Here is a 12,791-nt window from a genome sequence, read left to right as displayed (position 1 = left end):
TTACTAATTTCTGGCAACGTTTCCAGCACTCTAATTTAAATAATAAATCCTTGGAACGTTTTGTAATAATCTAATTAAAGTGAGAACTTAGTTATAAAAGCCACTGATGTATGGCATATTAGGTATAAGGCAATTACTAACTATATGCAAGAATTCCCACAATTTCTGAGCAGTCTGACAATGAGTGTTCCCAGCCGCGAAGACAAGGGCATAAATTGCAGTTGGCCAGTTTTGGTTCACTCTACCGTGGCGGCGACGGGGGCGGCGGAGTGGGCGTGGCCGTACTGGCAACTGCAACTAGTTTGCATGCAAACCATGAAATTATCTGCAGTTGATCTCAAGCAAGGGGCAGCTTGGTCTTGGACATGTTTGCTACTCGAATTAAAAACAAAAAAAAAAAGAAATACAAAAAAATAGAGCCAACAATAGGAGAGGCAAACAAACGTATCAATTAGCAGAAGTCAAATACCCAAACCCAAGTGGGCCGAGAAAATCTTAACCTAAACATTTTTTTAAAGGAATATATTTTTATAGGAGTTGTATCTTTATCTATGAAACAAAAAAACAAAGTACTAGTTTTCGTTTTTCAATCTAATTGTCGTATATTGGACACAAGACACTCGGGACTATGAGAGTATTTAAGAAACGGCAGACGAAAGTCAAGTCCTTTTTCCGCAGCGAGGACATGGATTTGTGCCAACTGCTGCTGCACACGGAAAACGCCTTCGATTGCCTCATAGAGGTGGGACACCATGGAGCAGTGCAGTTCAACAATGTCTACGATGAGGACCGATTGCTGAACAACCTCTACTCCAAAAAGGTGACGCAGTGCTATGAGCTACTGCGCATCGTGGACAGTCTGCACACTTACATCGTCCAATTGCATGTGAACGAAATATTCTATCCGGATGTCGATCGAGAGAATCGGCTTAAGGAGAAGGATCTGGCCAAGTATAGTGATAGTTTGAAACGCATCCATGTGGAGGCCAGTGCCGTGACGGAGCACTACTACCGACTGGACAGTCGTCGAAATCGGATGATGGAGCACAGCTTCGCTTTGAACAAGGCCAACAAGTATATGGTTTCCGACATGGGCAGTGAACTGCTCTATTCGGAGAGCACAGTGATTGGTTTGGTTCAGGATGCCACGACCACCTCTGGAGCTTATCCGGCTCATCTGAACTATATGATCGGCTGCATCCGAGCTGATAAATTCTATAGCTTTGAGCTGCTGCTCTACCGCTTGTGCTCCTTCAACCTGATCATTCGATTTTCCGAAATGCCTAGTCCGGTCTACGAATATCATTATGGGTATAAGCCGGAAAGGGTGCGCAAGTTTGCAATTCTCATGATGGCCAGTTCAACGATGATCTGGCCCAAGGTGCTTAAGATATGTGCTCACTATCATGTTAACATCTACGACTGCCCTAGTTCTGCCAGCCAGCGGGAGGATAAGGTTAAGGAGCTGAGCCAGGAGATAGTGAACGTGGAGAAGGTCCTCAAGGAGGCCGAGCTGATGCGCCGCCAGATCCTGGAGGTTGCTGGTCGGGATCTATTCATTATACGTGTGAATCTGCGCAAAGCGCTGAAGGTGTACGATCTGATGAATCGCCTGAGATTGGTGGGTGGAGTAGAGGTACCTCGTTATCTGCTGGCCGAGGTGTATATACCATCGTCGGATGTTCCCGAAGTGGAGGTAATCCTACGAAATGCGTCCCGAATAAGTGGTGGTGCGGATAATATTGATTCATCCGATGAAGACGAGATGAATGATATGAAAACAATGCCCAATACTACTCCCTATCCCATTGAAGCCGACTTCCAGCCGCTCGAGGATATGAGTGCTGGAGCCATATTGCTAAAGAAAAACAGACTGGTCAATCATATGCCACCGACGTACTTTCGGCTAAACAAGTTCACCAGGGGATTCCAGAACCTAATAGACGCCTATGGTATGGCCGATTACAAGGAGTTGAATCCCGCTCCGTACACCATCATCACATTCCCCTTCCTGTTTGCCGTTATGTTTGGCGATCTGGGTCATGGAATTCTGCTAATTTTGTTCTCCTCGCTCATGATTTGGAAGCACAGGGAGATCGAAAAGTATCAGATTAACGCGACCTCGGAGAACGAGATCCTGAATATCCTATATGCGGGACGCTACATAATCTTACTGATGGGTGTATTTTCCGTCTACATGGGCCTAGTCTACAACATAGTCATGGCCAAGGGCTTCAATCTTTTTGGTTCGAGCTGGAGTTGTCGATACAATGAGACCACTGTGTATGATCCCGCTTTTCATGTGACCCTGGACTCTTCGCATCCTCACTTCTACTCGGGCCATCCGTATCCATTGGGAATGGATCCAGTGTGGGCCGTGTGCGGACAGGACTCGATAACCACGACCAATTCGTTGAAGATGAAGATGGCCATTGTCCTGGGCATATCACAAATGATGTTTGGACTGGGCCTGGCTGCCGCTAATTGTGTGCTGATGAATCGGAAAGCAGATCTCATTCTGGTGGTCATTCCGCAGATGATCTTCATGCTGTGCCTCTTCGGCTACCTCGTCTTTCTGATCTTTTACAAGTGGATGTCGTACGGAGGCCATAAGCCGGCGCCCTACAATGCTGCGTGTGCTCCCTCCGTTCTGATCACCTTCATTAACATGATGCTGATGAAAAAGGAAGACCCGGTGGAAAACTGCCTGGATTATATGTATCCTAATGAGCGGATGATAGAGTTCGCCCTGGTAGGAATAGCCTTTTGTACGATACCCATTTTATTGGCCGGCAAGCCGATATATCTCATGCGTCGTCGCAGAAAAATGCAACAGGAACGGGAACGGGATTTTAAGAGGATGCGACGTCAGACGATCGCGGAAATGCGATCCACAATGCGGTACACGGATGATGATAACAGTGAGACCAGCAGGCAGAAAAGCGTTGACAACGAGGAGGAGCACGAGATGTCGGAGATTTGGATTCACTCTGGAATTCACACTATCGAAACGGTATTGGGCTCAGTATCGCATACAGCCTCCTATCTTCGATTGTGGGCCCTCTCGTTGGCACACGATCAGCTGTCCGATGTCCTGTGGCACATGGTTCTGACCAAGGGATTCGCCAACACTCTGCCATTGTACTATGGTGTGCCCGTGCTCATGGCCACTTTCTTCGCCTGGGCCATTCTCACAGTGGCCATACTGGTGATGATGGAGGGATTGAGCGCCTTCCTGCACACCCTGCGGCTCCACTGGGTGGAGTTCCAGTCGAAGTTCTTCGGCGGAGCGGGCGAGTCGTTCAAGGCATTCAATTTCCCGACGTCAAACCAGAGGAGTTAGTTATATTTCGTACAGTTTACAAATAAAAATTTATGGTTTTATGACATTCTAGATAACTGCTATTATTTACAATTTATTTATAATAAAGGCTAAGTATTTATATAAAAATACTTTGCACGGTGCTACAAAAACACTTGAATGAATTACTTTATATAAAGATCCTGTTGAAAAACTACTTGAAGCCAACCCAAAATCGAGTGTATATTTTTTGGATGGACTTTAAATGTTGGCTCCCTCTATCTTTTGGCAATTAACTGTGGCCAAGAGCAAACCGAGAGCTACCCACGCCCGCTGTTTTTGGACTTGTACATTCCTTTGCAATTAGCATTGGCCCGGGTCCATGCAAAAGGCCATAAACCAAAGCTGGCTTTAAACAATTTCCATTTGTTTGCTTTATGCCACTGCCAGCTGCTGCTGCTGCTGCAGTTGCTGTTGCTGCTGCTGTTGCAGTTACGACTGCTGCCGTGGCAGGCTTCCTTCCTGCGATGCGGGCGCTGGAAGTCGTCGACCCTTTGGTGCTGCTCTTGTGCCAGTACAGCTATAGCTGCTGTTCTATTCTACATCGCAATTCTAGTCGAATACCCTGTTTTTGCAAAGGAAATGGGTATAGTTTTACAGGGGCTTATATTGGAAATTGCATGCCATAAATGTAAAGGCAATAAAGACGGGATGAAAGGCTTTTATTGTATCCTGCAGCCTGAGATTGATTTGTTTTAATTATTCTAACCCTCTCTCGGTAATAAAAGTGGTTGCTTTCTAAAATTTACCCGGAAAGACAAAATGAATTTACAAAATTGTTATTAATAAAAAAAGTATTTCCTTACTTTCCAATATAATTAAATGCAAGAAGGTAGCTTTCATTTGTAAGAGGAAATCAAAATCCTTCCTTGAAATCGAATATTCTAGTAATGACGACCATTTTATATTTATGAAATAAATATAAAACTTTCCCCCTGTCTTTTGTATGACAACCATATACCATATTGTTGGGTAATTCATTGTCGAATAGTTTGACTGCCAACTTCTTGCCAGTTTTCCACACACACACAGAGCCAAGTGTTTTAGTGTCTTTGCTGCTGCTGTTGCCGCTCTGTTTGCCATTAACACCCACGCCAGCAACTTTGGTTGCTGTTCTCTGGGTTGCTCGTTGTTGGTTGTTGGTTGGTTGGGCCAAGACTTGGCATAAATTATGAACAGCAACCGATGACGCATGCAGGCCGACCTAAGTAGACTGGCTCGTGCATAAATAACTTTCGTTAGCCACATGGCCCATAGTGACTTGGCCTGACTTTATTAGATCGCTGCCACGGAAAGCAGAACTAACTCGATGGCAGTAATGTGCAGTAAGTTTCATGACCAGAGCAGGTTTTTGGCCAGCTATGTAGCACTTTGAGCACTCTACGCAATTGCCAGCGCAAAACAGGCTTTGACTCCATGGCTTTGGCTATAACTTTAAACCGCAGCACGCGCCATTGTTTAGGTGCTGCAGCAAAAAGCAGCAACAGGCAGCAAAAAAGCAGCGACAGCAGCGGCCCGGGTGGGTCAAGTTTGTTGCCCAAGTCTTTTGTTTATACTTTCCTTGATGCGGCCGCTGTGCGTGGCTCTAATGCTGGGCCCAATGGCCAACTGCTTAGCACTTTTATGGCCAACAATTGTCAAGTCTCTAAGGGGCAGCAGATTGGTTCCACGGCAGCTTAGAACGGCTGCACTGCAAGAAATATATGAAGCCCTAAAAGGTCTAAATGAAAGGTGAAAAATAGGGGATATCAAATAAAGAAAATCAATAAAAATATGTTTAACTTACAGAAAATAAGTTTCCAACTAAGCTTAAATATACATTCGGTATGATTTTGATTTTGATCAAAACGATCATAAACTTGGTAATATTTTCGCGCTGTGTGCACTGCAAGAAAAGCAAGGTCGCATTGTTGTCTGGGGAGAATCAATTTGAGACTTAAATGCGGATGGCTTTCCGTTTTCTGTTCGTCAGTCGCATCACGTCACGTCACGTTCTGCGACTCATGCTCTTGGGTCGTCAGTTTTTTGAGTGCATTGCCGCTGTCCTTTAAAGGGTTTTGCCCGTGGATGTTGCTGCTGTTGCTGCTGCAGTTGCAGATGCTGCTGCTGCCGCTGTTGTCATTGTTGCGGCAGCTGCAACAGCAACAGAGAACAACCATTGTTGGCACTGCGACTGTGTCTAGTTCTGCTTTTGGGCCTTTACATGCGCGGCCGTAACAAAAAAGGTGTTAAATTCAGCCCATGGATTGGCCAAAGCGAACTGCTGGCCAAAAGCCAGAGATGGAGTCAAAGTCAATGCACTCTAAAGAATTCGCTGGCTTGGCAGAAGGACATTTCCAGCACCAAACTCGGAGGCTTGAAGCACCTCAAGTGCTTAAAGCGAATAATCCAAACATTCAAATGAAGTCAGCATGATGAAAAAGTCAAGCGAATACAATAACATGCAGATTTAAGTGTAAACATCTGTGAGCTATTAAGCCAATTAATTAACTGGCTACACAATTTGTTGGCCTGGCACATTTTGGTCATTTCGCTCGACGGGCTGTCAAGTGGAAAAATGCCATTTAATTCGCCACAAATTGTGCATTGTTTGGGCCTTAATTAAAATTGTCTTTTGTTCATCTTGGTCTTCATCTGCCTTTTCGACTATCTCTTTTTTTTTTTGTTTTGTTTTTGCAGAACGGAAGCTGACAATTGACCATTAAAGAAGCAAAAACAAGCAAGATCTGCTAATGCGAAGGGGAAAAACTTTCACTCAGCAGAAATGTTTTAATTAAAAATGGCAAAAAAAAACACACAAAGCTCGAGAAAGAAATTAATTTAAACTAGATATTGTGTGTGTAACCGGTTGGGAGTTTGCATTCGCAATGCTCAGCTGGAAAAGTGAAATTTCTCAAACGCGCCTTCAGAACCCAATTTTGGCATTTAGCAGTTCATTAGCAAGATAGCTACGAAATATGCATAAAATTAATCAGATGTTACCAAATATGGGCCACAAAAGCGGAAAGTGAAAGAATGCAGAAATACACGCGTGATATGCCCAAAAATGTTCAGAGAAATTTACGAAAAAAAGTAAAACGTATTTGTAACTAAATATTACGTTTCAGCAACATCTGTTGTTTTCAAAAATTATTCCAATATTCCAAACTTAAAGCCACACCGTTCTGTATTTAAAAATGTCATGCAGTTGACATCCTTAATTATATAAAATTATATCAATTAAGAATGGAAAAATCATTGTTTGTTGCTGGTTAAAAGACCACTTAAGTGGATCACACGCTTAACAATTCCCGTTGTGGAAATATTAATTGGGTTTAATGTGGTGTTTTTGTGTCACAGCCAAGATAAGAATCCAAAATTAGTTAACCCAAAATGATGAACTCTCCAGCAGGAAAATACAACCGTCAGCCATGTGACCCTCATTAAAAGTAAGTTTCATGTATTTATTCCTTTGATCTTGCAGCGGCGACCACACAAAAACTGCGCAGAACGCTTTTGATTATTTTCACAAGCGTTTTCTCTCCGCCATTTCAGCCTTTTGTCTTGGCCCCAAAGTCATGCATAATGAGAACCTGATATATGGCAATATACTATATATGCCATATATACTGCCCGTATATATGTCAATTACAGCACGATCTTTTGGCAAATTCGCGACACATCGCCAGTGGGTCAGCATTCTGAAGTCTGAGCTCTGAGCTCTGATACCGATATTTATGTCACCGGCGACAATAAATTTGTCAGCTTTTTGTTAACCGTTAAGTAAACGCAATGCATGATTTGTGTTTTGTAATGAGGGCGAGTGAGTGAGTGAGTGGCGGCGCGAAAAATGTCGAACGAATTCGAATTCGAATCCGAATACGTATCTGTATCTGTATCCGCCGACGAAGATGAAGTTGAAGTTAAAGTCTGGCAGTCAAGAAGTGAACGAAACGGGTTTGTGTTCAGTTCATAAAATATTCATGATATGCCAAATGTTTGCTTTCATTTGACTTTTTGATTGTTTTCGTATTGTTTGGGTTTTGTTTTGTTTTTTTTTTTATTTTTGCCAAGCAAAATTGCTCAAGATTGAGTCATGAAATATTGTTGGGACATCAATATTCAATAGGGAAAATAATATTTATTACTCGGCGGAGACAGTAAATAATTTCCATAATCTGTTCACTCTTCTTTCGTTTATAAAACAAAGTGCTAGTAGAAATGTTTTTGTGAATTCAAATTTAATTTTTTTTACGTGGGCATTGTAATTAACCACCAAAAGTGATTGAAACAAACAATTTGAAGTGTGACCACAAAAGCGGCATTGACCATTCAAGTGCTCAAAATTCGATGACTCTCAACACATTGTTTCGATCACTTTTGCGATGCAGTGGCAGCGGCAACAACAACCAGTGTATTAGCAGCAACAACAGCAATGGGAGCATTACCAATGGCAATAGCAACACCAATTGCCTGACCTTCAGTGGGCCACTTGAGGAACAGCTTCTGCAGCAACAACTCGAACTCGAACACGAAGTTCGCTGGCTGTCAGCCATTTGAGTGACTGACATGCAACACTAGCAACAGCAGCAGCAGCAGCAGCAGGAGCAGCAACATCGCAGCAACAATGCACAATAGCGTGCCACAGACAGCCGAAAACACCAATTGGTGTCAAAGCAACAAAATGCTACCGTATTGCAACTGCCACAGCAAAGGGAATTTCTTGCTGCCGAAATTAGCAATAAATCAAAGATTGCGAGCTCGGAAGGCGGCTAACTAATTTCACTAAAGGGAAACGCGCAGCACAAGAAAAAATAATAATAATCAAATTAAAGTAAATTCTTTTAAATACTGAATACTTAAATACAAAACATCCATAGATACTGTTTACTAATACTATTCTATTATTCATTTGATACTTCAATGTTTACTTACAAATGTGACAACATGTTGTCACAAATAAATTGAAATTATTGATATGGATTGGAATTTTTTTCTCTCTGCACTGTAGCACTTTGCAACCGTTTTGGGCTGCCGAAAAACGCGCAGAAAGGCGGCGAAAAGCACTTGGGAATTCGTGGAGCTGCCCACGCCTCTTCAGAGAGCAACAGCAGCCCGCCAGTCACATAAATAAGTCACCATCAGAGTCAGATTTAGATTTAGATTGAGAACGAGCGACGCTGACGCCGAGCGCACACTTGGCCATAAATCTCGAGAAGCGTGGGCAGGTCGGAGCCCCCGTCCTCGAAGCCATTCCTCTAGACCCAAAAACGAGAAAGACGTAAGCGGCAAATGGGGCCACGCCTCATCGAGCTTGTTGGCCAAAAAGCCGCAGATTGAGAGGTGGCATCAAGTGCGTATTAAACACTCTGGTAGAGCCATAATCAAGCTAATGCCATCTTATGACTCAACTTGAAAGCATCTCCTTCGCGTCTAATGGCAATAAAAAGAAGAGTGAGCATGGCAATATTGGTTGATAATCTGTTTATGGTCAACAGAACTAGGCCTCATTACCATATGAGCCACAGCGAGCTGTCACAAACATATATAAGCCAGAAAGTTGCCGTTAGGCCAACGCACTTAGCACCAAGCACCAACTTCAAGCGATTGAAACTCACTCCAAGTGGAGCTGGGGATGCCCCCCAATTGACACATTTGGCACACTGAGCACTGCGTTCCGAATTTGCATTTATTTTTAATAAATTGCATGGAAGTAGGAAGCCATGCGCTCGAACTCATGCCAAACCAGTGCCAAATGGGAATATCTATTAAATCGCAAAACTAGTTCATTTTTTTTTTACACAAACATATAAATGGGTCTTACATATTTTATTAGATTATTGCTGTCATGCGCAAGATATGTTAAAAATTGATATCCCAATTCATTGTTTAATTAAAAACGTTTTCGGTTTGGTATTCAACTATTCAGTAGCATGAGTTTAAGTCTATGAAAACAAATAGCCAAATATGTGAAAACAATGTTGTGAATGTGCCTTTAGAAAATTTTAAGAGCTTCTAGCTTGATTGCCATTCAATATTTGCAAAAATTAATAAGCAAATAAGCTCGAGATTTGTTTATCCCCAACTTACCCAAACAAACACGTCGAGATGCGTTAAAACCAGTTCAGTAGCCTTTTCTGTAACGAGCAGAAGCGGTAAAACATATTTTTTTTTTTTTTTAGTAATTTGCGAGGCATTAAATCAAAATTCTAACAAAATACTTCAACATTTATGGGGCATAAATCTGATGGGTAGTGTGTTAAGAGTAAACATAAATTGATTTATTCACCAAGTCACGTCGCAGTTTCGACTCAAATTATCACTTGCATCTGATGTACGAGTTGTTAGAGCAAACACTTTCCATGACAAATTCGAGGTGCTCATATACTCGTATAGAAGTGCATACGTGTGCATATGGCAACAATGGTCAGCACATGTACTACATACACAGTGGGCTAGCTTGTTAACTCATCCAAAAAGTAAACCACATTCTTGAAAGCATTAGAAACTGAACTAACAACAGAAAAAAAAAGAGCTCGACAATAAAAAAAAACTACTGACCAAACAAAAAACTAGAACCATGAATAGCCAGAGCACAAAAAACATGTTCAGCGCGTGTAGCTGCAGCAGCAGCAACATCAACTTAAATAGCAACAACACGGGCGGTGGGCGTTGGGCACTGGGCGTGGCCGGAGTGCAAAATGCAAAACAACATTGAAGACGAGAAAATCTGGCTACTGTAATTTGTCTGCCCACCAAAGACACGACCTCCTCCCGCTCCACCAGCTGCTCCACCACCAAATTTCCAAGCCCCTAAACTTGGTTGCTGATCGCGTTTGGCCAGCCGGTTGTTGTTGCTGCTGCCCCGACTTGACTTGGTCCGGGCCAGTTTGCAATTGCTGCTCTACTTTTGAGTGTGTGCTCCACCCCCCCCCCCCTCCACTACCATCGCCCCTGGGCAGCCCCCCCCCTGCCACCCCACTGCTCCCCATTTTGGCCGCTTGTATTTGCTTCCTAAAGTTGCCGGCGTCGTTGGCCGCCTTTTGTCGCTGAGGTCAATTTTTATGTTGCAGCCATTTTTCAGAGACACAGCTACAAAAAAAAAAAGTAAATAGGAAAATTCGCTTTTCTGCACTGAAAGAAATTATTTAGGATTCATTCTGTGATACCGATTTACATGTGATATTACTATCATCTTAAGTTGTTGCACGTTGCTCAGCAAGATTTTTCACAATTTCAGTCATTTTGTGGTCCACCAAAACTAACATGTATTTTTTGCTTATTAAATATTATTCTCTCAGTATAACCTCCTTGGTTTCTTTTCCATCGCCATTTTTTAATAACTTAAGACGTTTTTATACCTCTTTTTACGCCCTTACGAAATCAGTATTTGCGCTATATAGTATATATGCCATGACTTTAATGATGATTAGAATTCTTCGGGTTGGTTTCTGATTTTCCTTGGGGTGTCTCTAAAATTTTAAAGCTTCAGAAATGTTACGGAAAATAGTGGTTCATAATTTTAATTTTTACAGGATATTAATGTGGTTCATATTCCACCGAAAAACCTCTTTTGCTTCTTTATCCTCCATTTCTATTTCAATTCTTTTTTTTTTGTATTGTAAATTTTTTATGTTGTCTGCTGCACTTAAAGTTACGTATGAGCATTTTGTGTAGGTCTAGTTTGCCAGCTTTTTTGTTGCAACTGCCTTTGTTGCAGACAAACTTTTTCAACTTGACACTTGAACCGAAAGAACTCTAGCCGAATGAACACTCGACTACAAGAGGCGGCCTCAATGGCCTGACACTTTCAGTTGGTAATTAGTTTTGAGGCCATGCATGTGAAATGCAATTTTCCGCCGAGTATCTGAAGGGGAAGCTGCTCGAATCGCACAACCAAAAGGGTCCGAATACACTCTGAACTGAAATGATGAATTTCGGCTAGACAATCGATTATGTAATCTAGCATTGAATAAGTTTTTTGGGGCATTGTTTACTGGCAACCTTGAACTGTTGCAGGCTGAAACTAGGATTGCAAACAGTCTGAAGTGACTGGCAAATTATTGAGCCAGACTTTCGAGTGTCTGTCAATCAAGTCGAATCCGAATTAAATCATTGACAAATAACAATAATCAGTAACAAGGCTGTAACCTGCTGCTGCTGCTGCTGATTTTCATTATAGTTGCATGTGGCATGCAATGTTGCCGCTGCTCCTGCCGCCCTGCAGCAATGAAAAGTGAAAATTCTTGGCTGGCTGCTGAAAACTACAAAGTTTTGGCCCACCGACGGGGATTTCTACATGTTCGCAAAAAAACAAATATGAAGAGGCGGCGGCGCCCTTTCTCCTTTTGTTGATTGCAAACTGTGCCGTCGTCATGTGCCACATTTGCAGTACTTTCAGTAAGCTGAAAGTAAAAATAAAGCCCAGTGAACTGAAACTGAAACTGAGCATGCAGCATAAATATGTGAATAATGCATAAACAACTAGAACACATTGCACCGGCAACTGTTGCTGTGTTGCATGCTCACATCGCAAAAACAACGAGAGAAAAACGTCGACAAAAATTGCTCAACTGCAAAAATAAATATGAACATTTACTGGGAAAAGTTGATGCACAGGTAATTAGAGCCAGCAGTTTTTGTTTGCCATTGCTCATGTTGAATGCAACTGCGATTGCCTTCTTTTTTGCGCCCAAAAAAAAAACAGGAGCGTCCAGACTTTGGGGCTACTTTAATTAAATTCTTCGGGGCGTGCAACGGATTCTTTTGCCGCAAACAATTTTCAAATGCTCTTTGTGCACAAGTTGCAATTCATAACATGAAAGCTAGCCGGCAAAGTTGCAAACTTCAATAAGGAAATGGGCATATAATCAAACGAATCATACACACTCTTGAAAATAGTGAAAAACTAATAGGACCAGGTACTTGTGCTCCAAGTTCAACACGAACTTATTCCAATAAAATAGCATCGTAGAGTGCCTGCCTTTCAAGCAAATTTTAATTTGTTCTTGAGATGTCATCCCCCTCTGAACTATCTCTAACCCAAATACCTCAATAACGAGAAGCAGGCTATAGGGCATTGAATAAAAACGAAGGAATATTGGGGAGACGAGGAGTTTTCACAGTTGCAGCCCAAAGTTCATCAAAACAGCATAGCTGCAGCCGCAGTTGCAGTTGCAATTGCAGTTGTAGCTTTCCGCACTCAAAGCCAAAGCCCCGAGCCACCTACTCGGCGTTAAAGCGGGTAAATAGGCCAACGCGAAGGGGGTAACTGCCAAACAACCGAACGCAGTGGCGTTGGGCCAAGAAGGGGACCGAACTGGGCCCAAGGGGCTCTTGGCTAACAATGCATATGACAAACTTTTGTCAATTTATTAAGAAGCAAAGAAATATGGTTACTCTCGTGCTAGCCAGGCTAACCTGATTCCCAGGAGAAGCCAAGAAGCCAAGA

At 42.5% G+C, this 12,791-nt stretch overlaps 2 protein-coding genes across 4 annotated transcripts in view; one reads left to right on the top strand and one right to left on the bottom strand.

Annotated features, from left to right (window-relative positions):
- The window catches only part of sano (serrano), an 81,110-nt gene that overhangs the window by 47,158 nt on the left and 21,161 nt on the right, over nt 1-12,791 (bottom strand). For 2 of the 3 annotated variants that reach the window (NM_166315.3, NM_166314.3), the window contains one exon: nt 9,431-9,477. The exons of the other annotated variant lie outside the window; for it this stretch is intronic. The gene's annotated coding sequence lies outside the window, so the exon portion shown is untranslated. The remainder of the gene's footprint in view (nt 1-9,430; nt 9,478-12,791) is intronic. 3 annotated transcript variants of the gene reach the window in all.
- Nucleotides 448-3,382, top strand: Vha100-3 (Vacuolar H[+] ATPase 100kD subunit 3). Its single transcript, NM_166313.2, has one exon. The coding sequence runs from the start codon at nt 629-631 to the stop codon at nt 3,341-3,343; it is 2,715 nt and encodes a 904-aa protein (NP_725837.1). The 5' UTR covers nt 448-628; the 3' UTR covers nt 3,344-3,382.

The sequence above is a fragment of the Drosophila melanogaster genome, chromosome 2R, assembly GCF_000001215.4.
Source record: "Drosophila melanogaster chromosome 2R".
NCBI lineage: Eukaryota > Metazoa > Arthropoda > Insecta > Diptera > Drosophilidae > Drosophila > Drosophila melanogaster.
The sequence above is the reverse complement of the archived record's forward strand: the minus strand, read 5'-3'. Positions and strand labels throughout refer to the sequence as shown.

Excerpts from the sequence above, each read along its gene's own strand:
- Vha100-3 (NM_166313.2), top strand. The coding sequence starts at position 629 with ATGAGAGTATTTAAGAAACGGCAGACGAAAGTCAAGTCCTTTTTCCGC.